At 38.8% G+C, this 18977-nt stretch overlaps 2 protein-coding genes across 12 annotated transcripts in view; one reads left to right on the top strand and one right to left on the bottom strand.

Moving 5' to 3' along the window:
• The window catches only part of LOC133528887 (ecdysone-induced protein 74EF), a 309196-nt gene that overhangs the window by 269872 nt on the left and 20347 nt on the right, over positions 1-18977 (bottom strand). The window lies entirely within an intron of this gene.
• LOC133525742 (uncharacterized) lies at positions 11140-17156 on the top strand. Of its 2 annotated transcripts, none has more exons than XM_061862107.1 (2): positions 11140-11223; positions 11320-17156. In XM_061862107.1, exon 2 carries the CDS (start codon positions 11495-11497, stop codon positions 16991-16993), a length of 5499 nt encoding a protein of 1832 aa, XP_061718091.1. In that variant the 5' UTR covers positions 11140-11223; positions 11320-11494; the 3' UTR covers positions 16994-17156. The 2 variants fall into 2 exon arrangements, with proteins under 2 accessions (XP_061718091.1, XP_061718101.1); XM_061862117.1 differs by lacking the exon at positions 11140-11223 and having other exon boundaries at positions 12542-12713; positions 12794-17156.

Genomic DNA, 18977 nt, shown 5'->3' with positions numbered 1-18977 from the left:
CACAGACAACGCGCGTATATTTTTAAACTCGGATCAAGTGACCTTAGTTCATGAATGTAGTGCCAATGTCGCAGTAACTGGGTCTGTGTCGCGACCTTAGAGGCTAGTGCGGTGCTTGTATATGGCGTACTTTCGATTTCCGACGACTTTTTGAGTGGCTGTGTCTATGGTGAGTTGTTGACACACTTTTGACGCGTTTAGAACGGATTTCGGAAGCCATTACTGAATAGGATTTTGAGTTTCCAAAACGTCCCGCTTGGCGCGCTGTTTCTAAATCCCATACAAAATGAGACTTAACGCAAACGCGTACGTCACGTTACGCTATCGAAAAAATGTACACTAGGGGTACAGGACATAGTTTTCGGTAGAATTCTAACTGAACATTATCTTAGAAGTATAATTTTAATAATTTAATATACTGGAAAAGTTCTTGAACGATTTTGAATCTATGATGTTTAGTTATGAACCAAAATTTTATTATATTTATTAGACTGAATATTAAAAACATTGAAAGACGGAACCTACGTTCAGGTAATGATTTTAAAAATATTTAACTAAAGGGTACTAAGCATATTAATTTGTCAAAGAAATGTGCCTAAAAATTTACTTTTAAAAATAATTAAACAAGAAATTATAGTTTGGCAAGCTATTTCCGCCAGCTGAAAAAGGCGACAAATTTAAAAAATGTAGGGGTGAAGGGTTGTCCACCCATAGAAAATTTTAAATGCGCGCCTTTTTCTACTGACAAACTTGGTTTGCCAGAGTATATATTATAATTCAAAATCCTTTTTAAACCGAGAATCGAACGTCAAAATTACACTTCTTTCGTTTAATAACACAATAATTTGAAAAACCGTTAAAAATATATAAAGACCTTACGTTGCTCTATTTTTTTATGTTTACTCGATATAGAAACTGATTTAGATTTAACTCATACCTACACGGTTTAAAATATTTATAGGCCAGTCCAGACGGGCCAGACAGAAAAGAAATTGGCGTCAATCGCCAATTGAATCACCAATTTAAGATTTATGGTGATATTTAAGCGCGTGAATACTAACGTCACAAATTGGTATTCTTTCATCCGCACCTCCAAGCAAAATTGGCGTTTGTGTCCGCACGGCCCGATTTGATTAGGAAATTTAATCAGATTGGCGAAAAATTGTTCCCGTCTGGATTGGCCTTTTATTTATAACTCCCATGCATTGCAGCAACAGTTCGTTATACTATTCCTATTGTATTAGTTCAACCGACCTTATAAGGTACCAAAAATCATAGATAATATCCAAAGGCACGCAACACTACTGCATGGCCGTGAGCGTAACCTTGTCTAGTGTCTCGCTCGCGCGCGCGGCGATGCGCTGTCGCCGTCCCGCTCCCGCACTGCCGGATTCCGGGCGATCGCGTTCTTTCCTTATGTATCGTTTGTTTTTAAATTTAAACGAGTTAATGGAACTCAGTTTATTGATATATTGTTTTTGGGTGCACTATGAGATAGTCCTTTAGTATAAAAAAAATGATAATCTAACTCGAAAAGATTTAAATGTATTGATGCTACAATTAGGATCATCACAGACACATAGGCTATGAAAACAGAACTGAAATGTCTATGGTCTGCCAATTCACTCTGACAGATTTCTGAGTATCAGACCAAGCTAACTCTTCATGGCATGTGCAATGACAATTTTCTATGAAAATATGACATTTATAATGACACTCCCTCACTTCGTTCTGTCCAAGTCGATGCCAATTTAGCTTAGGGTGGTATTCCAGCTGTCCAATTTCTTTAATGAAAATGAGATACGCAAATATACATTGGACCAAGAAATTCGTCCTATCGGACGCCCTAGGTATCGCTGGAGCGACATGGTGGAGGCGGATCTGCGCGAGCTTCGAGTAGACAATTGGCGAGAGGTCGCACAGGACCGAGAAAAGTGGCGCTGTCTTGTGTCGGAGGCCAAGTCTCATTTTGGGTCGCTGAGCCAACGGAGTAAGTAAGTAAGTAAGAAATTAGACAGGTCAACAACTCGAAACAAAATCATAAAAAAAACTATACAGTGCGTCATATTGTGTTTAATTTCCAATAACCCTCTTTCTTTAGCTGACTTGTCGCTTTGAGATATATTTAGTCCATTGCTATGCTCGTACGTTTTGCTTACACGATTATAATTAAAGTAAGCAGTATAGTTACGTACCGTGTCGCAATACGACCCAGTTTACTGAAGGCATGAATAATATGTATTATGTATATTGTAATACGTGATTTTGACGGCGAAATAGGACAGTCGCCATCTAATCCAGTAATTTGGTCAAGTAAACTTTGAAAGGCTTTGTCTCGGAAACTATTCGGGCTAGAGAGACGATTCTAGTCTCGATTTGTAGTAAATTTAGTTTACTTGAAAAATGCCCTGAAAGGGTACTATCAAAAACTAGTCCTTTAGGGTTATAATCGCCCAAATCTAAAAAAAAAACACGAAATTTTCGCGGTTTCCTCGATTTTTGACAAAGGCGCGTTCGACTCGAGGTCACAAACTTGGATTATTCATTGAGCCAGCATCATAAACAAGTCTGCAAAAAATCAGAACTACCGGCTTTGACGCAAACGCTAATGTATCAAGGAGCGGCCGAGATGCTCAAAAATATCAAAACACGCACTCCAGCGTCTTGACAATAGAGGCGTGGTTAGATATTTGTGAGTACCTTGGCTGCTCCAATATGTCTGATGGCGACTCTATATTGTAACTTGTTATTTTGACCGTGAAATAAAAGTAAAGTTTTCTAATTAAGCGTCAAACGTTTCCGTTATAAAAGGAAAGGGGAAATTAATAAAAACATGCAGGCGCGAAATATGACCCATTATTATAGGTAATTGTTTTGAACTTGCAACACTCGCATCTCACATCTTTTTGACCACTGGTTTGGCCTAGTGGATAGTGACTATGAAGCCGATGGTCCTTGGTTCGAATCCCGGTAACCGGTAAGGGCATTTATTTGTGTGATGAGCACAAATATTTGTTCCTGTGTCATGGATGTTTTCTATGTGTATTGGTATATTATATATATCGTTGTCTGAGTACCCACAACACAAGCTTTCTTGATCCGTGGGACTTAGTCAATTTCTGTAAGAATGTCCCTATAACTTTTATTATTTATTTATCTAAAGTGATCAGATGGGGATCTACAGGTGTTTATGTACTCACCTGCAATAATTCACGGGGTGAATATATAGGTCATACTGAGCAACTTTTACTATAGGACCAACCCCGAAAACGCGAAAAAAATTTTTACTCCCCCATAGAAAATGTCAAGGTCAGATAGCCAAAATGTATGAAACTGACATTTTTTCTCAGGTACACGAATATAAACAAAAGTTGGGAGTTTTAGTTTGGCAAGCCATTTCAGTACATAAAGGCGGCTTTAAAAAATGTAGGCGCTTTCAGAAATGTAAACTCGAAAACGAAAAAATCGCCTATAGAAAAATTGAGTTTCGCGCCTTTTTATACCTACTAAGGAAGGTTTGCCAGGGTATAAAGGTACTTTGTTAACGGTGGACGCAGTTTAAAAATGGTTTATATCTAATAAATATTCCCTACATCTCTCTACCCTTTTTTTTCTATATACTGTCATCTGCTTCCAAGGTTTACTGGAAGAGATCTCTTAAACAGATATTTAAATCCTTTGTAGATTTGCCTTTTCATTTGTAATTTTTATTGTCTGTATTTTATTCAAGAAATATTTATTTTACGAATATAATTCAGTTTCACAACAGACTAATATAGAATGACTACACTAGGGTAAAACCCGGAGATATGCCCTGCTTTGTTATAAAAATCCTAATCATAAAACTTAACATTTAACACACCTACAGAAACTACACCATAAAAAAATTGTTTACTATCAGGCAACAATGCCCCCACCGTATGTCTGTATGTTTGCGATAAACTCGAAAAGTACTGAATAGATTTTCATGCGGTTTTCATATATCAATGTAGTGTTTCTTAAGGAAGGTTTTTTTTTTTATTCTACGTCGGTGGCAAACAAGCAAACGGCCCGCCTGATGGTAAGCAGCCTCCGTAGCCTATGTACGCCTGCAACTCCAGAGGAGTTACATGCGCGTTGCCGACCCTAAACCCGCCCCCCCCTCGTTGAGCTCTGGCAACCTTACTCACCGGCAGGAACACAACACTATGAGTAGGGTCTAGTGTTATTTGGCTGCTGTTTTCTGTAAAGTGGAGGTACTTCTCCAGTATTAGGCGTATAATTAAGTTTTACCCATGCAAAGCCGGGGGCGGGTCAGTCATAAATATAAATAATTTTAGTTACTTAAAAATATATTTTATACACCTAGTAACATTCGAGTTCTTTCCAACTTTAACAATATTCGGTATAGATTATATAATATTTTTTTTATTTTTTTTATTTACGATCACCAACAGACAATACGTCAGAGAAAAAATAATCTGTAGCTTACATATTTAACATTAAGGGTAGATGTTTGTCCAATTTTGGGTAAGTTATACATTTTATACTTTAGCATATTAATTACTCTGGCAAGCCATTTCAACAGAAAAAGGCGGCAAATTAGAAAAAAAAATCAATATTCCATACAAATTTTGTATTTCGCGCCTTGCAGTTGGTTTAGCAGAGTATAATATCTACTCAGAGCCGTGGCGAACATTTCTATAGAAATGGAAAGGCTTACTAAGTTACCAACACTATATATAGTATTCTGTATCTTGAAGAAAGAACTATAAATGCAAGCACGTCAATACTATAATCACGAAAGACTTTTGACCAGAAGTATACTAAGCATAATTGTACAGCGCCATCTATGGGCAAATTGGCTAACTAATTTGCGCGATCTGTATGTACGTTGGTTTTTCAGGAATAATTCTTTAGTACTATGCTTTGGGCATCCGACTACAAGGAAAGCTTTTTGCTATTTTCACAATTGATGATTATTTGCAATATAATTACAGAGTACCTACTCTCGTAATATAGGTATTTTAAAAAAGACATAATAAACAGGCTAGATTACGACCATACCTATAATAAAAATAATAATGAGGCTACGTAATTAATTCTGTTCAAAACTAGAACAAACAAAACTAGTCAACCCTGTTCAAACCCTGGTAAGGGCATTTATTTGTGTGTTTATCAGAGATATTTGTTCCTGGGATGTTCTCTATGTATTTAACTATGTCTTGTCACTTCTGTGAATTCAAAATATAAATCGGCCGTAAACCACTCACACGCACAAAATACTTTTCGCAGTCAAATTAGTAAAGCAACCTTCAATACCTGCGCCGGCTTCAATTCGTTTAAACTTAACCTACTGCTCGCGATCATGACCTACATAGCGGTTACATACGCGCCGTATACACTATGACGATACTCATACTACTTTTCGCAATGATTAGATACCACATACATTATTTGTGTAAACTCATTTTCGAATACCGCTCCAAGGTCTTTTATCTCGGAAAAACCCCTTTACAATTAAAAAAAAAACAAAGACTAAAGTTACTCTAAACTTTTAAAATAAATTACGATTATGTCACTGGCCACTAAGCGTTTTTCATTCCAAATTTAAATATTCTGTTTTCAAATTGATTCGAAGGCGGAAAGAGCGGTCGACGAAGCAAGGCCAATCCACCAAGGTCCACCGGTACAAGCATTGAACCGAACCAAGCCTTATCAGGCAGTATTTAAAGTTCTGAATTGATTGAGCGTTTAATGTAATGCAAGACAAGTTGGGTGTTTTAATGCAGCATTTTTCAGCAATGGTAGAGATCAAGGTCCTTATCGAATAAAATAATAGCTACTTAGTGTGGTTACTTAAACTTGTTTTTACATTTTATACGTTTACCGAGGATCCTCGATATGTTCATTATTTTTTATGCTATTCTGTTTTTAATTTGAGCCTTGACTAAATATAGTTTTACTACTCGTGTGTGTGGCGTGACACATAAGCAACCTACTTCGTACGGGCATGTGTTATATCTACTTTACGTCGTTTACTATTTCTATTACGCTTTACGCTTGTAATACATATCGAGAGGTATTTTATACTTTATATTGACAGTGTTAGAGTTAAATATACCAAGACTAACTTCTATGACGTATAAATAGCACTTGCATAGTCTATGCTATCAGAATCGCTGCAGAGTTATCTTGGTCTAACTCTAGTCAACTAGTAACAGTAATTTACATTTACAGTCGTAAAAACACACATGTAAATATAACCTAAAAGGATGCTGTTATACAAATAGCCTTTAATCATGCAATTCTCACTTATCATATCAGTCAAACACGCCCGACTGTGTCAAACAGCATGCGAATCGAAACAGTAAGTAGGTCATGGATGGCCGAAACTCGTTACACTCTCAATTAATGTATGAATAGGCTGTCTACAGTGACAAATGGGGAGCAGCGGAGGGGGAAGAGAGACAGACGACTGTCGAAAACGTACCCCGGTAAAAATTGGTACTAAACACGCACGGCAGAACTACAGTTGTGACGTGCGTCGGTGGCGCCAACGGTGACGGTTTTTGTAAGTTTGTATTTCGAATTCTGGGGGCTCACTTGTAACAAGAGTGCTGTGAGGTTAACCTGACACATTGAACTTTATGGTAGAAGTAATAGAGTTGAAATTAGATTAGGGTATAGTACATTTTTTTTCCAAAGCTTATTAATTTTGCCGAACTTCAATTAATTAATAAATAGAGCTAAAAAGTAAACAAGCTTGACGTATTTTTTATATGAAAATGATTGAAAAATGCTGTTTAAAAATTAGTTAAAATAACTTATGAAAACAAAATAATGTAAAGAATCGTCTATGATTTATAATTGTTACATATTTTATGTGACTTATTTTTGAACGATGTTTTTTAATAAAAATACACGTAAAAATCGCTTACATTCTTTCTAATACTAAAAAAACGAACTATAGCACGTTAGAAAAACTATTAGAGATATCTATTAGAGGTATTCAGTCAAAATAATTTGTAATAAATTTCTCACGTAGGTACCTAAAAGAAACGTTTTTTAGGTACTTATATAGAATGTTAAAAATATATGTACCTATGACTCAAAGCAAAACTTAAGTAAAAAAAAACCACTTGTTCAGAAGTTGGCTCAAACTTAGGTATTTTGTATGAAACGAAGGATGAAAAATTATAATAAGCTTTATTTTACCATAGATAGGACCAATATATATAGAGCAATGTTCATAAATAGTACTCAAAGACTCAATGTCTATGGCTTTTTTCGTCTATGATCTCGACAAAAATCAGATCTCACAGACGGTTCTTAATATAAGATCCATGCGCGTTAGCTCTCAGGTTGAAGTAAACTATAGCTATTTGGATTTAATCTACAGACCACCTTACATCTGTTTATTAACATACATATGTTCATATAGGAAACGTACAAACGTGCATACATATTGGGAGGCCAGGAATCTATTACACTATAAAAACTGGGCCAAGGTTGCTTCGTCCTAGTACCAATATATGTTGGTCTTTCCGACACTACGGCGAAACCCGGTAAGGAAGGAATGTTCAGTGGAAGTCAGGGCAGCGGAGGCCATGTTATCCTGGTCGCGGCCCAAGGCGACGATGACCGAATATCTCCGAAGGTTGCCGAATGCCTAGATAATGATTCGCAAATACACGGGCAAGATGCGAAAAGAAATTATGACCGAGTTTGTTTTTTAATTTGTCATATAAAGTGACGAAGCCCGGGATGGCTCTATTTCAGTTTATAATTTATATATAGTAATGTGACTACTTGAAAACACAAATAAAAAAATATTTCAGTACAATCTCACTAATCCGGCACTAATAACGGCATAAGAGAGTCGGATTACAGAAAATATAGGATTACAGGAAGTTAGAGCAAATCTGCATATTATTTTGATGTTTTTAGTATGTCGTAAATATACATTTTACTAAAATACTGACCAGTAATATAATATGATGACGCGCCATATTGCGGAATTTAATTGGAACTAAATTTTTATACTAAAGTGAACTGTCACCCTATACATGAGAATAACAGCGCCCTCTTAACAATGATCACATATTTCTGGTCAGGCTTTAAATTCAAAGGAAATTCGACGTTATCTGAAATTTAGCCATTTATGAAGAGATCGACTTGCCATAATGTAACCGCAAGTCTATTTGGACATAGTATATATATTTTCTCTTGATTTTTACTAATTATTTTTATTATTCGATGGCGACTGACTGACTTTTTTCCTAATTTTTCTAATTCTCTAAGTATTTATGCTAATGTCTTAATTTCAATTTTGTTATTTTTCAATGCTTAGATTTGACACATTATATTTGCACGCTTGCTTGCAAGCAAAATACACATTGTACCTGAATAGTCCTAACACCTTATGTTACTGTATTTTTGCAAATAAATAAATGATTGATTGATTGATAGAATGCTCACATGCATCCTTGTTTAGTGCCGGACTACTGGCTGTACAGTCGCTATCAGATATATCGGAGCGCCCGAGGTGCTCAAAAATATCTGAACCTTGACAATAGAGGCGTGTTCAGATATTTGTGAGCACTATGGCCGCTGACTGTACCGGAGTCATCGAAGTGACGGATTATCAAGATCTCACTTTAAATAAAATTATTTTATATGTTCCTTATTAATTTTTCTTTTATAATTTTGGCTTAATGGGATGAAATTAAATGACATACTACGGGCTGAAAGGCTGATATAATACTTAATTGTATTTGTACGAAACAAATGTTTATTGTTGTTAGTTAATGAAATTCTACGCAAAATAAAATAACCATTTTTAATGAGAAGCAGCACCAACAGATTTGTTTTAATGTACAGTAGCCATCAGATTTATAGAAGGTGCAGAGGTGCCCAAAAATATCTGAACACGCACTCTAGCGCCTTGACAATAGAGTGCGCGTTCAGATATTTGTGAGCACCTCGGCCGCTCCGATATATCTGATGGCGACTGTACGTGCTTAATTTTGAAACTTGAATAAAGATAATAATTATGATAGTATAAAATATATGTATCAGACATTTCTATTATTCTCGTAAATGTCAGTGAATGAACGCAGGCGCAGATAACATAAGAAGTTGTCGCGCACAGCGCGATTCGCCATGTAAAAGTCGGTATGTATCAACATCAGTAATGTCAATCTATATTTTGAGCTGTGGTAACACCACTCTTGTTTTGACTAACTTCCGCTTGTTGGTATGTGGGTAGAAAGATGGCGAAAAGGTTGTGCGGCGGAAACGAGGAGAGAGATGAGCAGATTTCGTGATCGTAAGACAAGTTAGGAGCTACGAGCTTCTAGGAGACTTGTACCCCATAGAGAACACCTCAGGTGAGTGTTTGCTTTGCCATATTATTGTGTCGACCTAAACATGCATCATAAGGTGGAAAGATGAGGAGACGGTTATAGAATATCGTTCTTTCCGTGAGTAGTAGTCCAATCTTGCAGTGCACAGCACACTTGGTAGTCGAGGACATTGGACTGGGAAGCCCCGGGCTCCCATGTATTAGAGGTGTGTCCGGGAACACACGGGCACGGTCGACTAAGTTGGAGCAACCGAGGCGAGACTATGGGGAAGGTGGAGGTCTCCGGGGGGGCATAGCCCCCCTGTCCGGCTAAGTGACTAATGTATGAAATATGATAAGAGTCACCAGGGATGTACCCCTGTTTAGACCGGAGCAAGTCGACCGTTGCCCAACTGGAGGTGCATAGCCATTAACTATCATGAGATTTCCTCTTGCAGTGAAATGTGTGGCTTAGCAGCCACACAAAGGGTAAAGAGATGGAAAGGCACCAATGAAGATCATGTATGTGAGTGGCACAGCCACACGAGAGAGGCCAGACCTCATCGTATCTGTATACACATAAATTAGTAGAATGGATTAAAAATGGTCGACTCATCTTTCCATTCTCGTGATATAAATAAAAGTGTAATATATATATATGTATCCATGTCGTCCAATTGTATAATGTGAACCCAGCATTTAGTATTTCATACATACATTATTTAGGAAGACGACATTTTGGTGGAGCGTGCTGTGATATTGATATTAATGAGCCGGATAGGTGAGGCTTAATTTATCAAAATTCACTCCAATAAAAGTTTTTTTTTTTTAACAAAGAACGTTGACGTAATTCTTTGTCGAAGCAGATATTATGATTATTTAATTATCATGATTCACTGTTGCAACATGTTATATTATAGTGTATAATAATAATGAAATCATACGAGTACAATTTACTTTAGTATTAAGGAAAACATGTACGAATTATATTTTGAAATTATATTTCACAACTCCCTTTATGCTGAGTGATAGTCAGTCTCTCTAAAAGGGGAGAACTGAAAGGCGCACAGTTAATAAACAGCGAAAATAAATAATTATCGGGATTTGGCTTTAAGAAAGTTGGGAATATTATAAAAGCAAATACTAAAATTCTAGCATAAGTTGCATATACGGTTTAAGTTAGGATTAATTTTGGTACAATATCGTGTATAGCGTACTTAAAAGAAAAATAATGTAATGGTCTTGCAACCGCAACTAGGGACGGCGAGGACCGGGAGGATTGTGCTCGTCCCTTTCTTTTTAGGTGCTGGTAATGGCGTGGGACGGAGATGGTATGGTTCTCTCTGTCTGTGTTTGGAATGAGACTATCCAAACTATGTTTAACTCCATGTCGTTCATTTCTTGATTCATTCGCTCATTCATCCGAGTGTCTATGGTTTTAGTGAGTTCTCATGTAATCGATTTAAATCGATTCGATTAAAATGTGCGATGTTGGAAACAAATATAATGTTTTAGGTGACATTAATACAAAGTCTAGTAATAATCTTCTTTTAGTTAGCAAAAATATGTTCTTAATTAAACGATAAATATTCCCTTTGTTAAATCTTTGTTGGTTCTTTTTCTACTGATTGAACGAATAAACAGAATCGGTGTCATGTGTTTCCGGCGCACCAAGTACGAAAGCCCTACTCTATGGAATCTTCTTTCCATTTCCCGTCTCTTTTGTCGTGTGTGGTTGTCATGAAATTTTTGCGGTTGCATGGTGGCGGTCGAATTTCTAAAAAAGGGTTATTAACTCAGAAAATCCGTTCTAATTGGATCGAAACTGCATTTCGAAGTGACAGCTTCAAAGAGTTAAAGGAGTACAGTGAACAACGAGAAACATACCACGGATCAAGGTAAATATGCATCACGAGCCACGTGCATAGTACCGGCGCGTTGCTATATTTCGGCGGTTCCGAGAAGTAAAATTCCTTGTTGTTTGTTAATTTCAGTTCGTGGAGGATAAAGCACCGGTTTAGCGGTTTGGGAGGTTCGGTGCCGTGCATATGTATGGGAAGATAGTGAAACATTGGTGAGTTTTTACTATCTTATACTTGGCGTATAGGTTATGAATTTCGAACATCAACTATAGTGAGTTTGTCCTTCCGCGTGTTTCAGCACAACACAATGGAAGACATACTGGCTAGCATTCTTCAAATGCGAGAGAACAAACTCAAAATATATATTGAGGGCATTCAATCCGACGAAGCTGGCAATCTCATAATTGAAAATGTATCTGCTACAGTAAGACATTTGAATAACCTCAGTGATAAACTAGAAAGGGAGATACGCCACTACACGACTGCCTCATCGAACCCCGACTTAGCCATAGTTAAAAATGCCATGGATCTGCAACTACAGGCTGAGGACTTAATCATGAATATAGAGTCCATGACGGTTGTATCTGAACCTCATGATACAACAACGGAACGCCAAATGAGTATCAAACTCCCAAAACTGCAATTACCTAAGTTTAATGGGGATCAGCTGCGGTGGTCAGAATTTTGGGACCGGTTTGTTTCAAATATTGACAATCAGCCCATGGCTGAAGCTGACAAGCTTAATTATTTGTTAAGTAGTCTGGAGGGTAAGGCATTGGAAGCTGTAGCGGGCATTAGTATAACCAATCATAACTATGCCATTGCCGTGGAGGCGCTCAAGTCATGGTATGGGTCAAACGATACTCTGATAGATTTACACTACACTGCGCTAACCAACATGGGACGAGCGGAATATTCAGCATCCAGTTGTAGGCGTACACTAGACGAGATCGAACGGCACCTGCGGGTACTGGAAAAGTTAGGTGAGGACACTGCAGGAAACCACCTCCGTGCTGCCATACTTGCCAAATTTCCAGAACAAGTTCTACACCAGTATCACCTCATGCCCCAACAGTCGAAGGATAATTCTACATCAACGGTGAGAAGGATTTTACTGGATATTGTGGTGGCTATGGAGAAGGCCCAGACCCAGCCAATTCCAAAAGGACTGGATACAAAACCTGAAGTTATTACAACGGAAGTTCTCCAAACAAAGGCTGAATATCCAGTACGTAATGATTCCAAATATAGACAAAGAAGAAATTTAAAGCGAAAGGCGGACAATCCAATTAAAAATAACATACCTCCGAAGAAGACACGGTTACCTTGCATCTTTTGTAAACTTCAAAACCATAACAGTGTGGACTGCAGAAAGTATAGTGACATTGAGTCTAGAAAAAAGCAGTTATCTGGCAGATGTCACAAGTGTCTGAAAAGGAACCATAATACTGACCAATGCCATAAGAAGATAAAATGTTACCGGTGTGGTGATGGACACCTCCAACTTCTGTGTCCAAAGCCAAAGGGTAAGGAAAATTCTCCTGACAGTAGGCACTCAATGGTAAAGTGCTATATGGCAAATATAAATAAGTACAATTTTTTACAGACAGCGGTGTCGCAAATCATCAACCCAAGCAACAACAAAATAAGCAAGCATAAGTGCAGACTTGTTTTGGACTGTGGCTCACAGAGAAGTTATATAACAGTACGGGCTGCTTCCAGACTACAGCTATTACCAGATAATGAAGACCGACTCTTAGTGTTCACGTTTGGAGAAACCACTCCAAAGGAAATGCCAAGCCCTTCAGTAGACATAGTGCTAGAAACCAAACGTGGCACCCAGAAACAAGTAAGAGTAAATATCGTTCCACATATTACAGAGAAGTTACCAATAGCTAGGTTTGATCACTCATTGGTTGATCTAGCAGCCGATGACGATTCTATTGGGGAAAATGTGGATCTCTTAATAGGGAACGATTATTATGAAGGCTTCAGACGTCAAGGGAAGATACAACTTGAGGAAAATTTGTATTTGATAGATACAGACTTTGGCTGGTTGTACTCTGGAGATGATAACTGCAACCATGCTGACATCCCAGAAAATACTTTAACTGTGACCACTTACTGCCACTGTCACAATTCAAGCTGCCCTTATTTCACCGAACCGGACTTACCCCTCAGAAATATTGACATAAAATTTCTATGGTCTCTTGAGTGTATTGGTATAAATGACTCTCCCAAGGCTACTAGACAGGATGAGGCTGTAAAACACTTCAATGAGACTATACAATACAACAAGGGCCGTTATGAAGTAACGTGGCCATGGATTGAATATCCACCCCAGCTTCCTGTCAATTTCGGCATGGCGTTAGGGAGACTGAAGAGCTTGGTCAATAGATTGGATTCGGCAACGCTACAAGAATATGATGATATTCTGAAGGAGCAACTAGACGGAAATATCATTGAAATAGTTGAACCACACGGGAATGACACCGAGCACCCTGTGCACTACCTTGCTCATCACATCGTAAAAAATGAAGGAAAACGTGGAAGGATTGTTTACGATGCTTCAATGAGAGGAATGGGCAAGAAAAGCTTGAACGAATGTCTATACAGTGGGCCCTCTATGCTTGAGGACCTCACAGCCCTTCTTCTGAAGTTTAGGACAAAGAAAATAGGAATCGTGGCTGACGTAGAGAAAGCATTCTTGCAGGTAGGACTTCAAGAGAAGGACCGTGATGTGACAAGGTTTCTGTGGATTAAAGATATCACGAAGGACCTAACGGAAGACAATATGTTATATCTTCGGTTTTGCCGAGTCCCATTTGGCATTATTTCAAGTCCTTTTCTCCTGACAGCGACCATTAGATATCACATGTCACAGACAGATGGAAGCTTACTGAAGGATATAGCAAACAATTGTTATGTAGACAATCTAGTAACTGGAGCAAACTCTGTGAAAGAAGCACAAGAAATTTATGAAAAAACGAGAGAAACCTTTGGGCAAATATCTATGAACATAAGAGATTGGTTGTCAAATAATAAGGAATTTCTTGACCTTATACCTTCAGAGCAGCAAGCAAAACATGAAAATACAGTAAAAATTCTTGGATTGTCATGGGATGTGAAGAAGGACACGTTGAAATTGAAAATTACTGATCAACACTTTGACAAAGATGCTCCAGCCAATACTAAGAGGAAAGTACTTCGTACGTTAGCCCGAATCTATGACCCATGTGGATTCATTTGTCCGTTAACCCTACCAATGAAGACTTTGTTTCGGAGCATCTGTGAGCAAAAACATAAATGGGACACCAACCTACCAGAAGACCTGGTGCAGTCTACGCAAGAAATATTGAATGAGATAAAAATGAATTTACACCTAGAATTGCCAAGATGTGTGACAAATGTTGATCCAGGTTTAGAGACAACATACATGTTAAATTGTTTTTCTGATGCCTCAAAGGCGGGATATGCTGCTGTCATTTATCTGACAACAAAGAGTAACGAAGGCACATCAGTCTCGTTCTTAATGGGAAAGTCGAGGATAGCCAAAGGTGAAGATACAAGCGAACTTCATATACCGAAATTAGAGCTACTGGGTTTACTCATAGCAAGTAGACTCTTAAAATATGTAAGGGAGAACCTATCTCTTCCAATAAGCAAAGAAATGTTGTGGACCGATAGTTTAGTCGTACATGGATGGATGCGGTCAGACAAACTGTTACCACCCTTTGTATCAAACAGAGTTGAAGAGATCAGAAAAAACCAAATGCAAGCAGAGTTATACTATATTAACACTAAGATGAATCCAGCTGATGTTGCCACAAGACCTGACAGATGGAGCCAATCCAAAGAACTTTGGTTCAATGGCCCCGAATTTTTAAGACAGGATGAAACAATGTGGCCTACAAATAGGTACTATATGAACCATATGACAGTCCTTTCTGTTGGGGAGGGCCTGGACCACAGTGAACACAGGAGCGTCCCAGAAACGAATTGTGGTCCAGGGAATGAACTAGAAACTGTTGAAGCGAATGACAACCAGCAGATGGAAGTTGATGACCAAATTGACCAGTCTGTGAGCAATAATACATGTGATGACATACCAGAGATTGACTCAGTACAGGACACATCTTCATTGAACTCAGCAGATAGTACTATAGTAGAGATAAAGAAACTACAAAAACTTCATTTCGGCAGCGAGATTGCAGGAAAGGTGACACATCTGACTAGAAATCTTGGGTTGTTTCTAGATGTGGATGGTGTACTGAGATGCCAGGGACGAATGGTAAACACTACATGGAATTATGACATGAAACATCCTATATTGCTTCCCAGAGATAGCGAATTTACAAATAAGATAATCAAGGAAACGCATGAAAATAATTACCATGTTGGCACTACACATACTCTTAGCCTCATTAGAGAGAAGTACTGGATACCACAAGGTAAACGTCAGGTGGAACGAGTGGTCTCAAGATGTCAACGGTGCATCAAACACGGCGGTGGTCCTTATCGCTTGCCAACTGCGCCCGATCTACCTACCGAAAGAGTGAACTATAGCACACCATTCACGTACTGCGGAGTAGATTATTTCGGACCGCTTTATGTCAACACGCAAACTGGCAAGCAGAAGAGGTGGGTTGCCCTATTCACTTGCTTGGCTGTTCGAGCCATTCATCTTGAGATTGTTAACGACTTGACAGCAGAAGAATGTCTCTTAGCACTTAGAAGATTTGCTGCCACTAGAAACACTCCACAACGATTGTATTCAGACAATGCCACATGTTTCAAACTAACGTCGGAAGTCGTCAGTAAGCCGTACTGCATTGAAAGAGGAATTGAATGGCGATTTATACCTCAGCTGGCCCCGTGGCATGGTGGATTTTACGAACGACTGATAGGTGTAGTGAAGCATTCTCTAAAGCGCACTCTCGAAAAGCACCTTCTTGGAGATAGCAAGCTGTTAACAGTGCTAAAGGAGGTAGAAGCTGTAGTCAACTCAAGACCACTTACTAAAATTGGAACCGAAGTGATCCACATATTAAGACCAGCTGATTTCCTAAGTCTGGGAAAATGCTTAACCTTGACTCCGGCAACGAATAGTGTCTGTACGGTGGACAGTTCAAAAATTCAAGTTAACCTAATAGAGAGCTGGAAAAGGGGCTTGATAATCCTAGAGGAATTTAAGAAAATATTCATGGCACAGTACTTGACGAGTTTGAGGGAGAGATACCAAAACTCTCCTAAACAACCAATAATTGTGTCTGATTGCGAACCTAAACTGGGAGATATTGTTCAAATAAAATCGGATCTAAGAAACCGCGAGTTGTGGAAAGTCGGAAAGATAGCAGAGCTAATAAGGAGTGCAGATGGTAAACACAGGGTTGCTAAAGTTAAAGTAGGAGACTCTATTATGACTCGATCTATAGGTCATCTCTACCCATTGGAGACTGAAACAGATGGCTCTCCGCGAACGGTAGCGACAGAGGAGGAACAAGCTGCAACACCTCTAGACACGCCGATAGAGTATTTGGATCTGGATGCTGTCCCAAGTGGAGGCGATGGCATACGGCCTCCCCAAACAAATCCAATACCTGAGAATCAAGACGAGACAGTTGCTACTGAGGAAGTAATGCCTATACAAGAATCTATGATGAACACTGAAGCATCAAGATCGGAGGAAGCCACTTGCAATCCTGACGGTATGCTACCGGAAACTAGGACTAGGAGAGACGCCGCTATTCGTGCCAGAGCGAAAATCTTGGAGTGGACACGTCATCTGCTCACACTACTGCAATAGGACTCCTTTTGGCTGTGGGAGTGTCGCGCACAGCGCGATTCGCCATGTAAAAGTCGGTATGTATCAACATCAGTAATGTCAATCTATATTTTGAGCTGTGGTAACACCACTCTTGTTTTGACTAACTTCCGCTTGTTGGTATGTGGGTAGAAAGATGGCGAAAAGGTTGTGCGGCGGAAACGAGGAGAGAGATGAGCAGATTTCGTGATCGTAAGACAAGTTAGGAGCTACGAGCTTCTAGGAGACTTGTACCCCATAGAGAACACCTCAGGTGAGTGTTTGCTTTGCCATATTATTGTGTCGACCTAAACATGCATCATAAGGTGGAAAGATGAGGAGACGGTTATAGAATATCGTTCTTTCCGTGAGTAGTAGTCCAATCTTGCAGTGCACAGCACACTTGGTAGTCGAGGACATTGGACTGGGAAGCCCCGGGCTCCCATGTATTAGAGGTGTGTCCGGGAACACACGGGCACGGTCGACTAAGTTGGAGCAACCGAGGCGAGACTATGGGGAAGGTGGAGGTCTCCGGGGGGGCATAGCCCCCCTGTCCGGCTAAGTGACTAATGTATGAAATATGATAAGAGTCACCAGGGATGTACCCCTGTTTAGACCGGAGCAAGTCGACCGTTGCCCAACTGGAGGTGCATAGCCATTAACTATCATGAGATTTCCTCTTGCAGTGAAATGTGTGGCTTAGCAGCCACACAAAGGGTAAAGAGATGGAAAGGCACCAATGAAGATCATGTATGTGAGTGGCACAGCCACACGAGAGAGGCCAGACCTCATCGTATCTGTATACACATAAATTAGTAGAATGGATTAAAAATGGTCGACTCATCTTTCCATTCTCGTGATATAAATAAAAGTGTAATATATATATATGTATCCATGTCGTCCAATTGTATAATGTGAACCCAGCATTTAGTATTTCATACATACATTATTTAGGAAGACGACAGAAGTGTCAGTCTCTTGAATATATTTTTTTTAATAATCACAAACATTTAACTAACTAAAAACGGTATCGATTCTATAGGTAAAGAGAAAGCCAAATATGACCAACGACCATATTTCAGTACTTTCGCCCCAAAAAAAACAGTTTAAAACAACAGATAACCAAAGACAATAACGCTTGCACTTTGTTTCACTCGAGACCATATTTATGGTCATTTTACAACGCACATAAAACACTCATAAAAATAAAACGTAATAGATTTGTAGTTCCGCTGTCAACCCTTTGGGGTCGCAGTAAAAAACAAAAGAGTTCTTTATGGTGGCAAACTTCAACGGTTCTTTTTTTAAAGATTGATGATTGACAGAAATTATTTTAACAATTATACTGCACAGTGTACATTAAAAAAAACGCCTTTGAGTTAAAAATAAATAAACGGCTGCACATGGCTGGGTTATCTTTTTTTTTTACAATTATGGCCTGGATGCGAGTCCTTTAAGCCATGCTGGGTTATCTTTGTGAGGCGTATTTGTCCTTGTGATGTACTTTAGTTCCTTAATCTTTATATACAACCTTTGTATACTATCAATTTAAAAACTCGTTTATTAAATAAAACTTCATTAAAACCGCAACCATCATCAAATGCACAGCACAGGCTTAGGTATAAAAAAAAGCGTAGGTAGTAAGTATAGGTATTTAATAGTTATTTGTGTCCCAAGGGAGGAATAGTAGGTAATTGCGTGCCGCGTGTAAAATTGAACACGCGGGATGAAATGTCCTACGTTTCCTCCCGTGGTGCGCATACTATTTTTCTGCTCGACGGAGGCGGAAAGCGGCCACTTCGTTTAGCGCAGCGGGAGCAAAGTTGACGCTTTCCGCCCAGGGGGCAGAAAAAAATATTATATTATTGTAGGTATGTTGATAGATATTGCCGATTTAAAATAGACCATCACAGCTATCATGTTGTAACACTTAAGTGAGGATATAGTTTTCATGTAGATAGGTACAAAAACTGTTGGATAATCGGGA

Source organism: Cydia pomonella, chromosome 1 (assembly GCF_033807575.1).
Source record: "Cydia pomonella isolate Wapato2018A chromosome 1, ilCydPomo1, whole genome shotgun sequence".
Classification (NCBI taxonomy): Eukaryota; Metazoa; Arthropoda; class Insecta; order Lepidoptera; family Tortricidae; genus Cydia; species Cydia pomonella.
Note: the sequence above shows the minus strand (reverse complement) of the source record. Positions and strands in the feature narration are given on the sequence as shown.